Source organism: Cavia porcellus, unplaced genomic scaffold (genome assembly GCF_034190915.1).
Source record: "Cavia porcellus strain 051 isolate PalLab524CR breed Dunkin Hartley unplaced genomic scaffold, mCavPor4.1 scaffold_14, whole genome shotgun sequence".
Taxonomy (NCBI): Eukaryota; Metazoa; Chordata; class Mammalia; order Rodentia; family Caviidae; genus Cavia; species Cavia porcellus.
Window position 1 is genome coordinate 35,693,373 of NW_026947497.1, and position 21,556 is coordinate 35,714,928.

General features: G+C 37.2%; 1 protein-coding gene across 2 annotated transcripts in view; it reads right to left on the bottom strand.

Moving 5' to 3' along the window:
- Positions 1-21,556, bottom strand: part of Ednra (endothelin receptor type A) — a 51,729-nt gene that overhangs the window by 21,033 nt on the left and 9,140 nt on the right. For both annotated transcript variants that reach the window (XM_003476832.5, XM_063260806.1), the window contains exon 3: positions 1,967-2,094. In XM_003476832.5, coding sequence (XP_003476880.4) covers positions 1,967-2,094 — 128 coding nt within the window. The remainder of the gene's footprint in view (positions 1-1,966; positions 2,095-21,556) is intronic.

The window sequence follows — 21,556 nt, forward strand, 5'->3', positions numbered from 1 at the left end:
CAAATCATAGTTGAACAGCGAAAGCTCATTCTTTCTGCTTTTTCTTACTGTCTTGTTTGTTTTTTCATATTAAAACCTGATAGAAAACTACAACTTTTTTCTTTGATCTTACAGCATTCTATAATCATTGAGCGATCAGTGGTATAATAAATTCTGTAGATCTTAGATGTATAGTTTCTTTCATTATTTTCCCTCAAAATAACTTTGAAATGAGAGGAAATCATGTTGTTTAAAATATCATATAAAATCAGGGGAATTCAGGATTTCTTGGGCCATAATTTTACTCAGCTCAGACAATGAAAGTAGGGATTCAAAAAGTACAGATTGTCTTGCAACAGACTTTGGTTTCCCTCCCTTTTGGTGCTTGTTTTATTCTTTTAAAATCGATTGTGTGTGTGTGTATGTGTGTGTGTGTGTGTGTGTGTGTACAGCAATCAAAGGAAGACTCAAAGCAAATGGTATCTTCAGGAATTGTGAATGGTTCTTTCTCAGGTGTAAGACCTTTTGAAATAGAAATGTTAAGCACATTCTTCATATATAAGTTCCAAAGCTTCATGTGAATATCAAATGAGATGTAAAAAGGGTAAAGAATGAATCTAGAGAACAAAGGAGGAGGAGTGTATTAATTAGCAAGGAGGAAAACCTCTGGATTAAGGATGATCTTTGTGGGAGTAGATTTCAATGGTTCACCTCCTTAGTCTAAAAGTCATCCCAAGTTTTAATGAAATACATTCTTGGTCGTATTATTTTTCTTTTTCTAATGAGGAATGATTCGTATTTCATTCTCTGTATGCAGAATAATGGTTTGTGATTCTCCACACATGAGATGGGGGCGTGGTGCAGTGACCCCTTTTCAATGATTGGAATCTATGAGTGAAGTGAGCTGACTGTATCCTTGTACCGGTGAGACCTGCACTGGGTCTGGCTGAATCTCAGCAAGAAGAACCTCTGAGATGAATATTTAATCTGAATTTAAAAAATGTTATCTCTTGAAATACACTTGTAACTTTATTCAGATTTTCTATCATTCTTTGTAATTCTAGGAAGTCTCTCTTTTCTAGAGATCTAAATGGTACTTGTTTATTTTCTTTTACTGCTTTATGACTGAGTTTTTACATGCTCAACTATAGTGCTTAAGAAGAAAGCTCACCTACATTTGACTAGTGGTGCTAATGCTTAGTAGACATGTGGGTGGAATTAACTTATTTGACCTCAGCTTGCCAATCTGTAATATGGGTATAATAATAGCATACATCACAGTTAAGTAAAAGTAATTTCTGTGAAATGTTTGTATCAGTACCTGGCACTCACTAATATCAATAACTGGCAATTATTATAAATACTATTATCAATAATATAATATCAGATAAGATATGCCTAATGGCTACTATTTCTAAGAGAATCCTAACACTACTTCTGAAAGAATCTTTCCCTGTCCCCATTATATTCAAAGTGATTTCAGCGCACATTACACGACTGTGTACTCCAGGGCTTATTCTGAGTTTCCTGTTGACCTGTCAGTGTATGCTTATCTGTACCACATCATTTTAAATACTGCAGCTGATAACAGGTAATAATATTATACAGGAAGACTGCATATAGAATGCATTGGTTTTTTTGCCGATGGTCAAAATAACTTTCTTGTTTGCTTAAAGTTGCATTAAAAAGTTCAAGGTTGGTGACGTAAATCGGTGATGTAGAAGGGCGACCTCTCACCTAGCATGGATGAGGTCCTAGGTTTAATCTCCAACAGCAATATTATTGGCAAAATGCCCTAGCTGTGCCTCACCGAAGCCAAAGGTGGCTAATGTCAGCAAATGTGTGAAGCAATCATAAACCATAGGGGTATGGTTTTCATGGTTTAAACTGTTAAACTGCTCTGGGCACCAACTCTTTGATTTTCTGTTTGAGGATAATGAATGCTTTTCTAAACCCAACTGGAAAACAAGGGAGGGAACTACCTTACCTGTCGACGCTCAGAGCGCAGAGGTTGAGAACAGTGATGCCCACGGAGGACTTCTGCAGGAAGGGGAACAGCTTGCACAGAAAGACGCCAAAATCATTGTGGTCAAAAGGCCAGCGTCCAGCCAACAGCTGAGAAAAGAGAAATGGCGGAGCTAGCTTGGAATACACAAGCACTTACATTTCTAGTTACCCATCCCAGTTTCTGAATGTTGTATTCATTGGGCTTTCCAGCTAGTGCAATAGTGTGGAGCATTGTTCACATTACTTTTTTTCTTATTTCTTATTCCCAATAACATTGAGTCCAGAAAGATATAAAGAATATAATGTTACATATTATAATTATTTATATGTTAATATTATATCATGCTTTTTAATAATTTTCATTATGACCATATATTATAAAGTATATATTGTACATTAAATACATCATGTATATTTTACATGAAATATGTAATACGAAATAGTTTGTTCTCATACAAAGTTGTCATGTTGCCTACTTTTCTTTTGAGATAAGGTCTCACTATGCAGCTCAGGCTGGCCTTGAATACACAGTGATCCTCCTGCCTCAGCCTCCCATGTGCGGGGATTACAAGCATGTACCACCATGCCCGGCTGCCTACTTTTTAGTGCATAGCTGAAATTTTGGATTTGGGGTAACAGTTAATTGAGAGGCAGGCAATAGTCTCTTATCAAATCTTACCAAACCATGAATAAAGCAAGTCATTTCAGTCAATGGCTTTGGAAAATTCTACTATGTCCTGATAAATAGCCAGAACTATAAGTGAGAGATTATGGAGAATCTTGACAAAATGAAGTGACTGTGATGTTCTGATTTCATCAGCTGGGTGGCTACTAAACTGAACTTTTTCTCTATTTTCTCCATGCTTCAGGGGCTCACTTTCCTCAGTGCGTGTAACATAAGTGGCTTCTCTTTGTGGAGGTTTAAAGTTTTCCTTATCATGCAGAGAAATAAGATTATATGATTTGTTCATAAGGAAAATCTGTTTTTTCATGTGGACAATTTAGAATCTTCATCCCAAGGCAAGGGGCAGGGGTGGGCATTGTCTAGGGGCCATGGTATTAGGAGTATAATAGCTAGCTACAGTCCCTTGTGATCGCTGATATTTATCTAATTCTGTTTGATACCAGGAACATGGACTTAAATAATTTCTCTATCAGGGGAGTGAGGTCCCTGCTGAATACCTGATACCTTTTGAAGAGTAAAGTGTTATTGGTTTCTTTCTGGCTTTTGCTTAGTGACTCAGCATTTAAGCTCACTATTCAATAGGCAGCGATATCCTACAGACTTGGCAGATTCATCTTCTTTTTTTGCCAAGTGTTTTTTAAACAGAGTAACTCTCAGTTGAGCTTTCAATTTCTGTTCTACTACTTCTGCAAGATTATGTGAGGTTTAATTTCACAGTCACTGTGGTCATTAACATGATCCTATTGAAAGAGGCTGAGAAACCTGTTCCCCAAAGACGCGAAATCATAATCTTTTGCATTTTGAGAATTTAATAACATAAGACTGGATAGTTCTATTATAAGGGCTGAGGCCAAATATGACTTCATGTCAAAGGTTGTCTCTTTTTAGCTTTCAAACATCTTTCTGTTCTTCTGAAGAGTTTTCTAAAAGAACCATTTCCATCGATCTAATCTTTTCTCTGTTCTCTTCGTCATCTCATTATAACCAGCCTAGATTGGGGTCTTTTCAGAATTTTGATATAAACTTTTATTCAAGGACAAGCATGAGGTTGTATCGAAACCCTGCCCTAAACTGAGAGTTTTAAGGAGTTAACAAATAACTATACCATTGCTAAATGCTGTTTAGTCATGTCTTTGCAAGTAAAGACACAAGTGCTCTTTCGGAGATAAATTACCACTATAAAAACAAGAAAATCTGAAAATGACTTTTAATAGAATGAGTTTAGTACTTTGGCCTACAACTCTTCTCTAAAGACAGGTTGTAATTAGGATATGTGGGAATTGTTAAGGAATATGCTTTGGGATAGCTGAACTGTTACTTCTTTCATTCTCATTCTCAGAGAATAAGGATTCTAAAATATACACAGATGGATTTTGCAATTCAAATCTAACAAAGAGAGGAAACAAAAGATGCTTCTTGCTTAATAAGGGAGATTCTGAAATCCTGTGATGGTTCTAAGTTATAAATCCTAATAAAATGATCCTCCACCCAAACCTACCACGAACCATGGGATTCTTCCAATCTTAATTAAATTTCTTCCCATTTCATGCATCTTTAAGCTCTTAACTAGTGTTAGGTATGAAAGAAAAGATTTCACAGAATTGGGGCCAGCAAAAATAAAATCTTTCTTTGATACAAATACGTGTACTTGTGGTGTTATTTTTCTATTTCCTGGGAGCGAGCTTTGATTTTTTCTATGGGAACTGAACACAAAAGCATATGAAATAAGTCACTGGAGGCATTTTAAGGTATTCCATCTACCTCCTTCTGAAAGGGTGGACAGATGATAATTGCGCCAGTGCTGCAGGGAGAGAGTTAGGTGTCTGTCTCTGGGCAACTTTTTTCTTTGCTTCTCTGGTTAAAATCAATTTATTAAAAAATCAATTTAGATCCTGAATGTTCCCCAACATGTTTTAAAGGCTTGGTCCCCATCTGGAAGGCAGTAGATAGAACCTTTAAGAAGTGCTATTTTAGTGCTATTAAATACCCAAAAGGTAATCTTTGGAAGGAAGTGAGGTCCTTGTGAGCATGCGCTTGGAGCAGGCTCTGGGAACCAGCCTTTTTCTTCCTGCCTCTTTGCTTCCTCCTCCCTGGTGCAGAATCTTTTGCTATATGTTCTCCCACCAGAATTTGCTATCTTGTCACAAGCTAAAAATGGGACCAAATGACCATCAACTGGAACCTCCAAAAGTGGGAGCCAAAATAAATCTTTCTTCTTTTATGTTGATTTTCTCAAGCATTGTATAACATTTTCTTATTAATTACCTAATCTTGAGTAGGAAACACTTGTTTGATCTTTGAGCAATCTGACATCTGAAGGTTTTTTTTTTTTTTTTTTGCCAATTTTGTTTCAGCAATCAACAAGTATGGGAGAAGGGAGCATCATGGAGGCAAACACAGCTCATCTGTTTTTCTCTTATTTGCAAAAGACTTTGTGGAGCTTTGGAAAGACTACCTTTTGGGTACTTAATAGCACTAAAATTGAAAATATAATGCTAAAATGGTAAAAATAATCCTGTATAAATTTGTTTTTTGAGACAGGGTCTCACTATGCAGTTCAGGCTGGCCTTGTAGCTTAGAATGGTCTCAAAATCATAGTGATCCTTTTGCCTCAGCCTTCCAAGTGCTGGGATTATAGGCATGTGCCATCACACCCGGCTCGTATAACAAAACATACGTCTGTTTCCAAAGGCCCTACACTCCTTGCCTAACGGCAAACATTTCACTAATAAGTATTTTCTTTTAGAAATTTTCATATATACATAAAACTGCAGCCTTTTAAAAAATGATTGCGAACACATAGAAATATTCAATTTTTTAGACAGTCTATTATGATCTCTGTTTCTGAATATAATTTTGTGGACATTAAAAGGTTTTGATTTTTGAGAGCATATAAATGAAATAATGTAGACTAGGGGCTGGGGATTTAGCTCAGTGGCATAAGCACCTGCCTTGCAAGCAGGCGGTCATGAGTTCGATCCCCGGTACTGATTAAAAAAAAAAAAAGAAATAATGTAGACTAGAATAGGAATAAATAACTAGTTAGGGTAATACTTGGATCATGGCAAAATAACTAGTTGATTTCACTAATAGTAGCAATCTACTACCAATTCAATGAAAGAAAAACCAACTAATAGGACAAAATGGCAAGTCAAATTGTTCAAAGGGTTAATCTGGAACCGCTGAGTAATTGGATCTTATTTTGGCCATTAAAGGAACTAAATTATGTAATCCTATGTTTCTTTCTTTCCGAAGAGGTTTCCATGTAGGTTTTGAGTAAGTGGATGAGTCCACCTAACAGATGAATCAGTGGCTCCAATTCGTTAATTTAAAAACAGTTCACATCTTCAAATTAGTATCATTTTGACTTCCAAAAGACATCCATCTTGGAATTTATTTTCTGTTTCAAAGTTGCTTACCAGTGTGCCAAAGTAGTATTTCCATTATTTATGATGAAAGACATAATACACACACCATCTAACTTTTGCAGGAAGTGGCACTTAGGCTTGAAGAGTGAGTGTCACAAACTCTTGTCTTAAGATGTCCTGCTGAGGGTGCAATGGGAGGGCTTCCTGCTGGCCATCCCACATTGGGAGGACTCTGGGAGACACTGTTCTTTCTGCTATCTTGGTGCTCTCCTGTTATCCAGGAGACCCAGATGAGCATCACAGAAGGAATCATTGAACCAACAGAGGGCAGTCTACTGAGCATGGCCTGTGTGTGTGTGTGTGTGTGTGTGTGTGTGTGCACAAGTGCGTGTGGTACTGGGGATTGAACTCAGGTCTTGTGCATACTAGGCAAGTGCTTCACCACTGAGCTACTTCCCCAGCCCTTTCCTAAAAATTTTTATTTTGCTCAATTCCGCAGGCTGACTTCAAGCTGGGGATTCTCCTGTATCAGTCTCCTGGGATTACAGGGGTGTGCCACATGTTCAGTAAACTTGGCTTTTACTTGCTTTTATTCTAGTCACATGGATTTTTCTTCAGGTGAAATGTATTTAAGGTCCCTGATGACCAACTAAAAGCTAAAGCAACTCTAAGATGGCACACATTAATGTAGAAATTTTGCATTTGTGTAGTTGATTTAGACTGTGTCCAAATTAACATCACAAAATTGACAGGCTGTTTTTTATTTTTTATTTTTTTAACTGGCAGAAACAGATTTACTTAAGAATTTGTGCCATTTGATATGGTGATTATCGCGATTATCGCTCTGGTTTTAGAATGGTTAGCTCCAAAAGCAGCATGTGCAGACGTCTGTCCCTATACTCTTTACTAGGAAACAGTATCTTGTTCAGGACATTTCAGATATGTACAATATACTTGTTTATATTAGTTTTATGAAAAATACTGGACAACCAGAAAATAGCAAAAATGTATGGGAACAAGGGAAATTTATGCCCTAAAGATCATGACTCACAATAGACAAACTTCTTAATCTTCACCACTGGTTAAATTTTACTTCATACCCAAGAAGTAAAGCTTAGCTTTAACTGTGCTTTAAACTACTGCATATTGAAAGCTGCTCATTAATAGCATAGTTTTGTCTAGGCTGAGATAAGATTGCAAGTTCTCAGTCTTGGCTGTGTATAAGAATTATTTAGAGAGCTCTTAAACATTCTAGCACCTGGACCATGACCCTAGACCAGTGCTTATCAACCCAGACGTATTTCTGTGTTCCCAGGAGACATCTGATGATGTCTGAAATATTTTTGGTTATTACAACTAGGAGGGGATGTAGGAGAGAGGCTGCTGCTAAACATCTTGCAATGCACAGTGCAGTCTCCTAACAAATAATCATCCGACTTAAAATTCTCATAGTGCTGAGATTGAGAAACTCCTTCCTGGATCAATTTAAATCAGAACTTTTGAAGTTGGGATCCAAGCATCAGTGGTTTCCAAAGCTTTCCGCTCACTGCAGGTGACAAGCTAGGTTGCCAGGCACTATTTCGGTTTAGAGTGTGGTTCACAGAACTGAGCAGTGTCAGTCTCCTGCAGCATTCTCTGGAACGCAGATTGCTGGGCTGCATCCCCAGAGTTTCAAACTCAGCAGCTTAGGGCGGATCTAAGAGTTTGCATTTCCAACAAGTTCACAGGTGGTGCTGACATTCTGGTCCACCAACCACACTTGAGAGCCATTACTCTAAAGGCTCCATGGTCAGCTAAAAAACAACAGCTGATAGCCAGATAACACAGGATGAAGAGAAAGATGTATAGAGGCCATAAGAAAAAAAAATCTGAATACCCTGGGGCCATGAGCTTGGATCTCATTTGCCTTACATTTCAGCAATCCCTAGAGTTATGAGTACGTAAAGTACAATCTAGTAGCAGGTCATCTAGTATCTTGGGCTTCACCATCTTGATGCTACCTGTTCTTTCCTCATATTTAGGACAGGTTATAAACTCCTACGACTTAGGTTCCAGGCCACCTGTTGCTATGTGACCCACTGTAAGCCTTTGTTCCATTCAGTATTAGCAAAATGAGAGTGGCTGTCATACCTGACCCAGTGTGAAGGCCATTTGGGAAGCTCCAGCAGGACAAAGCAAATAAGAGGATTCTGTAAACTGAATGTGTACCGCACAGGTGTCAGTCACTTTCAACTGCTATAATGTGTGATTGTAAAATGTACCATTTATGTGTGATTTAATAAAAATGTATAAAAATAAAGCATGATATAAAGGAATTTATTCCTTTTATCCATTCCAGATGTCATACTTATGTGACTTAATGCCCATTATTTAGGCATCATTTTTGTTATTGTTATAGTGTCTTAAAATGGTACAAATAAAATTAGTGGTGCATTTTCTTTTGTGCTCACTTTCCTTCCCCTCTTTCTAATGAAGCTCCCCTTCGTCTCACTACACCCGCCCTAGACAGGACAGAGGATTTACGGTTACAGTCTGTCCCAGCTGAAAGCTTCATAGTTAATTAAATGTGCTTTTCCTCTCAACATGAATTTCAGAATTACTTAGAACTGTACATGAGTGACCAGGAGCTATTCTTCAAAAAGTGTGGTTCTCACATTTTCTTTCTGGTAGGTAGCCTGGGATGCAGACACTGTTGCATCAGGAGTAAACAAAAACATGTTCCAGCCTCACATACTGAGATGATTACAAAGCCTGTGATGCCTGGAAATGCCTTTAACGAGAATGTCCTCTCTGGCTATTGCAAATCTCAAATCAGATACTATAAAATACATCACTTTGCATGACTGAGAGTAGTTTTTACTCTTCCATTATGCTTTAATTGATTCAGGGTTGAGGCAGAGTTTTCATGCAAATTTAATAAAAACCGTGGTTTCTGCACTATCCAGACATTCTTTCTCTTGTCATGCCCTTGCATTTGGCCATGGCAAGAATTTGGAGTGTATGACAAATTCAGAACGGAGCAGTAGTTCCATAAATTTTCCCAACGGGCCCTAAATGCCTTCAGTGACCTACAGGATGGGGAAACCCTCCTTTTAATTAAAACCAGTGACTTGGCATAGGAGTTAAGAGTGTGGGCCTGAAGCTGGACTTATCAGATTAGACAGATCTGAGCTCTCTATCTTCCTGACCTGTGATCTCTGCATGGTAGTTAACCTCTCTGCTCCCAGTGTCCTCTTCTATAAAATAATGGTCCTCAGAGGATTAGCACATGCAACAGAAGAGGCAATCAATGGAAAGGAGTTAGTAGAAGAAAAACTCCAGAAATATGAATCATAACTACTGATGACATAATTATCAAGCTCTACCTTTTTTCCTAATTTTTTAGGTGTGTTAGTATTCTGTTACTGCGGCATGAAATTCAAGGTAATCAAATTATAAATAAGAAAAGTGTATCTTGTCTCATGGTTTCAGAGATTTCAGTCCATGGTTACTTTATTGCCTTTTAGTATGTGGCACCACAGAAAATCATTGGTTGATATGAGTATTAAATGAATTACTACATTCAAAATACATACAAGAGGGCCTAGCACATAGAAAATCGTAAGTGTTGATTTCTATAAGGGATAGATTCTGAAGGTCTCCTTCTTGCTACTCTGCACTTAGACTGGAAAATACGGAATTGTTGCTAATACTTGCTATCTGTACCTTTAGCTATTGAATATTCATTGTTTCAATTTTTGCTGAGGTCTTAACTTTATGAACTCAGAATATATGAATGCTAATAAAATCACAGTGGAAGGGGGATGAGGAGAGTAGGGGAGAAAGAAAGAGAAGACAAGGGAGAGGGAAAGAGAAGGAAGGATAGAGAGACAAAGAGACAAAGAGAAAAAACCTCTTAAAATCAGAGTTTCAAAGCCATGAAGATTTTTTTCCTTAGAAGAAAGACCTGTCTACCCCAGATATGGGCTTTCCATCTCTGAGAATTTCAGTAAGTTGAAGTCTGGAACTCAAGGAAATATTTCTTTTCATTAACTTTGTTGGCTGTAAGAATATTAATCTAGATGCGAAAGACTTGAGACTTTTATTATCTTTGCAAGCATAAAACTAAAGAATCATTGGCTGGAAAGAATAAAACTTTAAAGCAGAAAATCAGTTATCTTCAAATATTGAAATTATACTCATGAATGCTGAATGTGTCAATACTTAGAAGTTTAGTTCACAGCAGAAAATTGATTTATGTCAGAAAGAAAGAATTTTACTCCTGAATGGAAAAAGATTTCACATGTATGTTGTGAGCAGGTCTCACAACATTTTTAACAAAGTGCAAGTGGGGTTAATTATTATAAGTGAGTGCTCCCACTGGAATACTCAAATAAGCCTAAATCTAATAAAAATAACTTATTAAGTTAGTCTCTATGTTAGGACTTATTAGTGCTTATTCCCAAGAAGCAAGCAGAAAAATGCAAGGCAGGATGAAACAATACAAAACAAAATGCATGAACAGAGATTCCCCAGCATGTAAATATAAATAGTAAGCACTCCCCAGTAATCGGTGATCAATAGGACAAAGGAAACCAAAAGTATATTTGAAAGCTAATTACCTATTTAATGTATAAATTCTCAAGAGCTCGAGCTTTTCACTGTGAAGCATGTCATGTGGTCACAATGGCCCCATGTGTGCATGGAAATAAGGGACCCTTGAAGATACGGTACACAGCATGCAGAAAATGGTATCATGTGTGTGTTTTGGGGAAAAGAAGTCAGAAAGCAATGCTGTAGCTGACCTACGCTAGTAAAGAAGACTGAGGTGAATTTGAATGTTTAATAACAGAAACTTATTAGGAAATAAAACTTCATAGTTCATGCCCTTCACAGGAAACGTCCTTTTCCAAAGGCAAGACAAATCGCTAATCTAAAAATACGTCTAGGTGATAGGGAAGTAGAAACTCCATAATAACGCTGTTGGGAGTGTGAGATAACGGAGCTGTTAAGGAGGCAGTTCGACAGTATCTGTGAAAGCAAACTACAGAAAACCTGAGATTCAGGAGTTGTATGGGAATTTCTCACAGATCTACCCCGGTATTTAAAAATGTGCCATACATGTACATAGATAATCACAGAATTGGCTGTAAAAACAAAATATTGATACAACTGACTATATATTGACACCCTTGTATATTGATATACTGCGAAACTAAAACAGTGAATTACCTTTTACTCAAAGACCACAGGGATATTCTTACAAATGAAAGAAGCAAGGTGCAGAAATAGGGAGATAAGAAGAATATACATTTGGATATTTTTTTTCCTGGTGCTGGGGATGGAGCCCAGGGCTTCCTGCTTATTAAGCAAGTATTCTACCTCCAAGCTATACCCCAACCCCAGATTTTTAAAAATAATGGCATGAAGAAATAATGGAAAGATACAGAAAAATCACATAAAGTTAATTCCTGTGGAGGGGAGGGGGGAAATGGGTGGTCAGGGCCTGGATGAGGGGTTAAACTTTTCAATATATACTTTTCTCGATTTTTGTTCTATGGGAATGTATTCTGATTTCAAGAAGAATTTTCTGATTTATTGAATGCCAAAGGCAATACAGAGTTGAGCATTTCCCATGCTAATATAAGAACTGCCCCTGCAAAGGCACGCCTTTAGTAGAAAACAAGTACTCCGAACACAATGGGGGAGGTCTCAAAAAATCACAAAATCTAAACAGTGATCAAATGCCATATGTTGAGCTCAAATGTGCTTACTCTTCCCCATTCATTCATTTTTCTGAAATCCCTGACTATGTAATATCTTCAGTCCTAGTCCAGCTTTCTCTTCTTGGCTATTTCCATAAAGAAACTATCACTTCACAACAGTCCATTGGAACCACTGCCAAAAATGTAAAGAATTTCAAAACCATAGGAGAGGTGCGTCCAGGTAGGGCAACTGAGCAGCTGCCTCTGTTAAACCAGGCTGCAAAGAACACCGGTTTCCACGAACACTTCTTTAAATTATAAATAGCTCAGTGTTCTGGTTTTCAAGGTTCTTTTACATAGTTGGAGCTATCGATGTTGATTCCTTTTATTCTGAATCTGTGCTTTCTTCTTCCTTTTCAAATGATTTTCAGATGTCTTCTGTGTCCTGGCTCAATTACTCGGTCTCTAACAGTGCAGTCCCAGGATGGAGCTCCATTACTCAGCTCTGCTTTTCTCTCTTCATCTCCTCCAGCTCTCCCTTCCTTACCCTAACATCTGGAAAGGTGTCACACCTGCAGAGAATGTCTTTGCTTTCCCTCCCCCCCCCCATGCACGTACACGCATAGTGCTTAACAGTGGAACACAGAAGTCTTCTTACTTTCCCCTGCCTTTTCCTTGTGTCATGGCCTTTCTTCCATTATCAAACAATCAGTCCCTGATCTTTTCAGCACTCTTTTTAGAGAAGAAAATTCACCAATTTTTAGTTAGAACTATGTAATTTAATGATCACATTCAAAGAAATATGAAGTTTAGTGATTATTTAATAAAATAATTCCAAGTGATTTTTAAAATATCAATGTAATGTCCTGAGAGAGTAATTTTGTTTTAGTATGAAAATTTCTTAACATAAATAGAAAGTTCATTGTTACCTTCTTTTCGTTTTTTAAAAACTGAAACACTATTGGCTAATCAAAAATCTAGCCATCTAGTTTAATTGCTTAACTGTTTAATTACTTAAAAAGCAATGCAATAAACACATCTAACACATAGTAAGGAATTTAAAGATTATTCATTTTTGATCGTAAAATGATGATTGTCCAACAAATTTCAAAGGTAACCCCCCATGAAGCCATGGTATTTGCTAACATAAATGGGGAAGAGATAACAAAGTTGCTCTTTGGTTGCTCCAGTTGATGAGACCTGCTCCATCAGGAAGAGGTCTACTTTGTATGGGGAATCCCATGGGATGTTCCCTTCAGTACTTACTTTTTCTTAAAAAGATAATGACTTGAGTAATTAAGTGATTTATTCAAGATTAATTACAAAACAATTTTTATTTATTTTTCATTTTGGGGGAGTGCCAGAAATTGAACCTAAGACTTCACACTTACCAGGTAGGCACTGTGCCACTGAGATATACCCCTGGCCCCCAAAAGAATTTTTATAAAGAAAACATTTTGAGATCTTGAGGTTACACCCATTTACTTTTCGGTTATACCCACTTACTTAAAAATATTAAAGGTTATGAGGCCTTCTCCACATCCAATGGCTGTCTCTGGGACAAGAAGGAGGTGGAAGAGAGGAGGGGATGGAAGACAGAGCAGAGCAGTAGTCATGGCGCCCTCAGGTTGACAAACTTTTTCTGTAAATGTCCAGACAGTCAATTATTTTGGCGTTTTGGGCCAGATGGTATCTAGGGACCTGCTGAAACTACTCACCAAAATTGTCACAGAAAATATTTAAGTAATGGGTTTGGCTGTGTTCTAATAAAACTTTATTTGTCAAAACAGGTGGTGGAACAGATTAGACTCATTCACAGTAGTTTGAGCCACAGAATCGGATGGGAGAAGATTGAAGTGATGAGCACTCTGCAAAGTGGGTCTTGAATGAGCACTGTAGTGAACAGTACTCCTCCTTTGGGGATTTCTTTTCCCTAAGCTAGTAGGTGGAGACAATTTTGAAGTCATTCCATTTAAAAAATGAGTTAAAATATTGTTGAAGTCAAATATCTCCCCATAATAAAAAGCAGGAAAATTCCTGTTCATAAGACTGTAAAAGTGAGTGGTCAGACAGTTCACACAGTTCTAAATGCCATGGACTATGTGGCCAGCAGATTTGATAAATAAAACTTCATTTTTAGGAAGCTACAATGGAATTTTTCCTGCTGACATTAAGAGGAATTTGCCTTTTAGATATGACTTCTCACATTACAATTCGGCAAATTTTTACCACCAACTCTCCATATGCTGCCAATTTTGTGGTAATGGTGTAGTAACCAGATTATAACTAAAGCTGCAAGTTGTGTCCCACAACTATCAAACCCAAGATAATGTCACTTCACAAAAAATAAACTCAGAGAGATGGTCTGAGAAGCTTCATTAACCCAACTTCTGCTTTTAGAACATTTATTTTCTGTAATCAGTGCCTCTTGAACAGTATTTCATGGTGCTTCAAAGCTTTCAAATAAATAGCCATTTACAACAGCAATGGGAAATGCTGAAACCTAATTTTATTTCTGTATCTCTTGAGATTAATTTGATTGATTTTGTTTTAGCCATAGATATTACTCTGGGAGGAGAGACAACAGTTTGTTTTTAAAGAAAACATTTGTTGGTGTTTTACATTAAAAATAGTATTTATTTGTGTTCTGTGGTCTCAAAAAGTTTAACAAAATAGTTGAGTATAAAATTACCCTAGTATTCAGCTCACTGTATTGAATACTTGTTTATACCCTTCAAGAATATGAGCAACAGGGGGCTGGAGATTTAGCTCAGTGGCATAAGCGCCTGCCTTGCAAGCAGGCAGTCGTGAGTTCGATCCCCGGTACTGATAAAAAACAAAAAAAAAACCAAAAAAACAACAAACAAAAATCTGTACAAAAGTGTGTTTAGCAATTAAAGTGTTTAAAAAAAAAAAAAAAGAATATGAGCAACTAGAAGATATGACTATTCTAGATTTCTGGGCTTTCTTATTAGATGCTTAAGTGATGTATGAGTTGTCTTGAAAATTAGCCATATGGTGACAGATAACAGAGTTTTTTCTTTAAAGTCTAGTAACTTTATAATGGAGAAAGTTCAAATACAGGCACATACATCTTTGAAGCTTTTAGAATTAGAAAAGAATTCTGTTTAGGAAATTTTACCTACTTACTATTTCTGTACCACGTCATGGTAGAGTTCTCCAAAATTTATAATTAAAATGTAAAAGATTATTGTAATTAATTATATTAAAGGTATATATTTCATAGCTATATATATATCTACTAAATATATATAAATATAAATATAAAATACGCATGCCTACACACACACACACACACACACACACACACACACACACACACACACAAAGGATGCATATGAGGTGGTCCAGAGATGCACTATTCATAATCATTTGAAACTAGAAACTATTTCCATGCCCACTTGTAATACAAATGGGTGAACTGTGACTCAGGCACAGATGGAAGTCCTATACAATGAAAAAAAAATGAACTACATCCAAGTGCGATATGAGTAACTCTCACAAACATGATGCTGAGTGAAAGAAGCCAGATACAAAATAATATATATCATATATTTCCATATATATGAAGGCAAACTCAAAACTAGGCAAAACTAGGCAAACTCATGTTGTGAAAATTCAGGAAAATGGGTACCTTAGGGGAAATGGCAGCGCGGGGGGCTGCTGAGTGCTGGTAAACTTCTTTTTCTGGATCATGGTGACACGTATATGTTTATTTTGAGAAAATACATTGAGCTGCCCTTCTGCACACATTTATGTGTGATACCATGACCAAATGTTTCAAAGTATCATGGCCCTTAAATGAAGTACTATTACTCCAATTTTTAGGGTTAGTTTCTGTAAGCAAATAACACTTGTGGAAATCAATGGAAGTATACAGAAAAGCAGCACTTTGTGATATAAACGACACCACTGTAAGAGAGAAACTGGTGTACTTCAGGCATTTTTGTTTTGAGAGAGAGACTAAGACTTAAGTCTTTCTTTGAGCTGAAAGTTCACAATAGCCCTAGATTTTTTTCTCTTTGTTTTTGCTGAATTCTTCAGAACTGCTTTATCTGATGTAAAACTCACATAACAGGGCACAATATACTATTCAATGCTTGGCAAATAAATGTGCACCCATTATCTTCCATATCTTGACAGGTAATGATATTGGACATTTGAACAGACTCAATGTTGTTTTCTTTGTTGCCTTTAAATAGGAAACAATAATTAAAAAATTTTTTCTTGGTAGCAGGAGTCAAACTCAGAACCTTGCACTTGCCAGGCAGGCTCTTGTGCTGCTAAGCTATAGGTCTGGCCCTAAAATTCTTAATGAAGTACAGTTAGCGGAACTATTTCATAAAAATGTAGAATGACATGTGAATCTCTAAAAATTAAGCGTTTTACTCCAGTTATTCATGGCAACATGGACGAAACTGGAGGCCAATATGTATGTGAACAAGTCAGGCACATAAAAACAAAGAGTGCATGTTTTTACTTCTATGTGATCCAGAAGTGGACAGGATTAGTGTGGTTACTAGAGCCTGGGAAGTCTGTATGTCAGTAGAAGGAAGAGAGGCTGGTTAGTCAGTACAGGGGTGCAGCTGGATAGGCAGAATAATCCTAATGTTCTGCAGTACAACAGAATGCAACACCCTGTCAACAATTCATTGAATATTTCAAAATAGTGATTTAGACAGGATTTTCCATGTACCCAACATAAGGATAAATGTTTGAGGCAATATTCATGCCAATTACTCTGATCTGATCACTATACATCATATTCATGTGTTGAAATATTACATTATAATCCATAAATATGTATGATTATTATTTGTCACTGTAAAATAAAAGTATTGTTTAAATTAAGAATTTCTGGTTTCTTTCTAGTGATCAGTTTAGATATGTGAAAAATGTCATAAGTTGTGCTTCTATATTCTCCTTTTAATGTCTTTGCATTTAGTAAACCCCTAAAGAGAAAGTCTAGAAATGCAACACTTATCCCTAACAATAAAACCTGAAACCATGGCTAGCCATAGCATTCATTTTTGTGTAACATGTCCAGAGACAAATCACTTAGTATTTCAAGTGATAAATGAGTAAGACCAATTTGGCAAAAGGTATTCTATGCAGATATGTCTAGGCAACTGGTCCATCAAAAAACAGCCTTTCCTCTCAGTTTCTTTATTTATATTTCTGGTTCCTTTCAGCTATCCAGCATGAGAAGTGCAGGATACCAAAATCCTGTTTATCAGATGTCCCAAGGCAATGTGAAAGATTTATACATACTATTTTGGGGAGTGATGTTATTGTTTGGGTCTGGATGTCCCTCCAAAGCCTCATGCAGTCAAGGGGGCAGGCTTTAGGGTTTGTGACTGATTCATGATCCAATACTGGGATTACAGGTGTAAGTGCTACACTCACCATAGTGTGTGGGTACCCTACACACAATATAAGGGAAAGAAAGTCTTCGCTTTGTGCTCTTCCCTTTACACTTTTATTGCTTCTGCCATTTTCCACTACCATGAACTGTTGCTCCTCTGCTGTGAGTCATCCTGTTTTGGAGCCAGCAGATTATGCACTGAAACCTCCACTGTGAGCTAAATAAACCTTTCCTTCCTTCATTTTGGGTGCCAGGTATTTTGTCTCAGTAACAAGAGAAAAGTAACCAACATAAGCAGTCTCTGCATTATACAATTTTCCTTTAGAATTGTTACTTTTGTCCTAAATAAATAATGCAAAAGCTACTGGGGATGTTGATGGTGCAGCTCAGTAGTGCAATACTTGCCTAGCATTTACAAGGCTCTTGAGTCAATTTTCAGCCCATGGCTAGAGGTTGGAGAGCTTCTGGTGAAAGGGAATGATTTTTATCACCGAATAATCTTGGAAAGTATTTTGTTGTGCAAATGATACTATTTGGGAAAGTTCACCCTATGAGGTATATGGGAGAGAATCCGTATGGCAGGTTAGTTAATAACACAACCTCTGGCATCAGACTAGATCCAAAGCCTGGGTCTGCTACTCGTATGCTGTGTGATTTTGAAAAATTATTTTAACACTCCTTATTTCAGTTTCTTCATGTAAAAATGCAGGTATCAGTGGCGTATCCTAAGTTTGTTGTGAGGATCACATGACTTTTCCTGGACTGAGCAAATTTCAAGTTTTAGCTCAGGTTATTTGCATATGGAATACTGGTATCCATAGCATGCTTTCCTAGTTTAGGAAACACTTCTCAACACAGAGGCTAGGCTGTCCTTGGTGAAATGTAAACCTGATCATGTCACTCAGCTGCATGTAACTTTCCAAAACTACTTATTTAATCCAAAGGAAAAAAAGTCAAACTCTTTACAAAGACAACTACAATTTTTCTTGCTTTGTTCAAGACAGCCTTAGCTTACACCAACACTTGATGTGTAATTATTGCTGCTGTTGCCTTTAACTTTAAAAGATGTCCTGTTTGGGTCAATAAAATATACAGCCATGTTCTCCGTGGTCTGCCTCTTCCCCACTCTTGCCATGTTCTCACAGAATGTGACGTTACTCCCACTAAGCCCCTTCCCACTAAGTCATTATAGCCTCCATGCTGTTCCGGCAACTTTCAGGTGCTTTCCTGGCTGGGAGTCTTTGTACTTGCCGGTTTGTCTAACTGGGATACTCTTAGCTTAGAAAGTTGGTTTGCTTTGCTCCTTTCCACTTAGCTATCACCTTTTACTGAGGCTTTCTTTAGCTGCCCTCTCAAAAATAAATATATCCTTTCTTTTTAACCCTCTTCCCCATTCAGTGTTCTTCCTTAGCACTCACCTCACATGCTACACACTTGCTTATCTTCCTTTCTGTCCTGCTCTTCCACTACAATGAAAGCTTCGTGAGAATAAGGATGTCTGTTCTGTTTATTGTTATTTCCACAGCATCTTCATTGAAACAATAAATAAAATTTAGATTAAAAGGATGTAATGTAACTGAGTCACAAAATGACTAATAATTACTGTCTCTATTGCCTGCTAATACAAATTTGCTCTAAAGTAATAGAAGTCCCATATTTGGGCAAATATTATGAGAAGCATTTGACTTACTTCCATTGTGGTTACTAGTTTCCAAGAAAGTTGCTTTAAAAGTTAGAATGTAAATAAAACTCTTAGAGGTGTTTAAATTCTGAGAAATGACCTCTACGTTTGCATAAATCTGTGTGCAAACAATATTAAGACCTTCTGGACACATTTGATTCTAGATTCTTAGTCTAAAAAATGCTGGGGGCTTCAAACCTTGCAGATTTAAATTAACACTCCAGAACAAATGATCTTTAAAAATACATTTGGAAGTTCAAATTTAAACACAAAACTACCAAAAATTAACACTGACTGATACGTCAGTTTTATCATTAACTTTAATTTCAACTTTTTTTAAAAGCATAGAACAGTTTTTCCAACAACAACTAGACCTAGTTAAAAATAAAGTTGTAGCTATAGAAAGTAAAAATGCTAACTCCCAAGAGAATGCAGTAGAGCCAGAAGGCAGTTGTAGAATTTCTGGCAGTATATCAGATTTATTTTGATGGGATTTCTTAGGACATTCCTTATTTAACCATTCCAGTCAACATCAGCTTCAGATATAGTATGCTTCCTTCATTCGTCTGAGTTTGTACACTTTATACAAACTGTACACACTTTGTATAATAATCACCTTACAAAATATACTCCAGCAATACTTTAGAATAAAATAGCCAGGACATTTGCTCTTATTGATCAGAATGCTGGAAATCAGGGCAGCATTCACACATACACCCACATGCACAAACACATAAGCGTGTAGCATGTGAAATTTTATCCCTCAAACCTAAAATATTCTGAGTTTCCATTTAATATTAAAATTGGAATATTACAAACTCTTCTAAGGAGCTGAAGTCTTTTGATGGAGGAATACCACCAGCCGTGGATCTTTATATCCCAACATGTCACTAATAAGAACAGGACTGAAACCATCTCTTCCTTCTCTTCCCTGGGAACAATCTTGCAAGTTATAAACCGATTCCATCCCCCCTTACCGAAGCAGGAAAAACTGTGCCATGAGCCAAATGCTGAGGGTTAGCAAGAGTAACCTCACATGAGAATAATTACTTAACATGACCATGAGAGAATGCATTGAGGTTCCCAGACACAGGAAACAAGAAGTCAGAAGGGGAGGTAGAGCTGGACACGGTTCTGAAGTCTTTCCAGACAGCAACTTCCTCCTAACAAACATAAAAAACTGGCTAATAAATTTATCACTCTGTCATTTTATATGTACATTTATTCTTAAATAAACTAGTTAGCATAATGATTTTGTTTTGCAATCTCTTACCAGTGCCAGAAAAGCAACCTCTTTCCTATGCTACAGAGAGCAAATAAAAGCTTTTGTACTGTGCATATTCATTTTGGTATTTCAAATCACTTACAGCTTTAATATTTCATTTGGAAACCATAATTAGAAATATGCTTAAGGAACGAGAGACTCTTTGATTGGTTGTGTATCCCCAGGGAGAAAGGAAAGTAGTCAAACAGAACAATGCTTGAACCATAGGAAAAGAACTCCTGGCCTCTTGAGACAAAGTGAAGGGGAGACCATCCGGTCACTATCTGTGACTCTACTTCTAGTAAGTTTCTCTTAGATTTATCAACCCCAAGATACTCTTGCATTCAGGAAAAAAAGTAGAAACTTCATAAAGTCAGTAATCAAGGTACTTTGAGATCTGGAATTGCAGGAGAGAAAGGCATTCTAATAGAGGCGAATACACTGCATTAAAAAGATTCATTCATCAAGTGCTTTTTAAGCTGGGCATTGGGGATATAATGACAAATGGGAATTAGGGCGGCTTGCCTCAAGGAACTCGCAGACAAGCAAGTGATTTGGAAGACACAATAGAAAATGTGTTAGATGCTATCATAGGGTTAATAGAGGGTGTTGTGTGAGCACATGAGGAGGTAGTAACCTGGGTCATGGACTCTTGCCAGACAAAGGCATGCTTAGGCTGTGTGGAATGAAGCAGAGGACGCATTAGGGAAAATTATTTAAGATAGAAGGATCATTTTGATATTACTGGACAGGCTGGCCTAGCTGGGGGAGACCGAGATAGGGGGAAAGTGTGGATAAGTGCTTGGAGAAAAGGTAGAGTCAGAACTACCTAGAGGGAAGATGTCTAACTGAGGTATGATACACCAGGAAGAGGCAGAGACTTGGATTAAGGGATACTTTCTGTTTCTTAAGATGTAGGGAATATAGATTTTATAGCTAATTCTATGATTATAGCATGACTGCTATACATGACAGTACATATACATGACAGTACATGAGTCTTTTTGATTTGCTTGAAGATAAAGTAAAAGATAAACAGTCATGCTCATCACTGGTGCATCGTTTGATTAACTTGGAAAACAGGCTGTGCAGACCACAGATGATATCTTTTGCCTTGCCTGTAAATGAAGAATCCCCTTAACAAATCATCATCATCATGATCATCTTAATTTGAAGCTCTCAGAAAGATACGATTAAAAGAAGTCAATTTTAAAAGCAAAGGCCTAATTCAAATCATATCAAATGACTTCGCATCCCATCTTAACAATAAGCATGACTTACCATCTTCTCTGATGAGTACCATCTATAAATTGTAGCAATTTGTTTGCTTTGGTGATTTGATGTTTCAAGAAACAACTTCTGTATGACTCCTCTAAAGAAAGGATTCTAGCGCCATGAGATGTCAAAGGTTGTGTGACTCCGGGGCTACTGACTGTGTGACTGTGTCTAGTTTCCACATTGCTCAGATCCTCTGCCAGAGGGACAAACTGTATTGAGAGTCT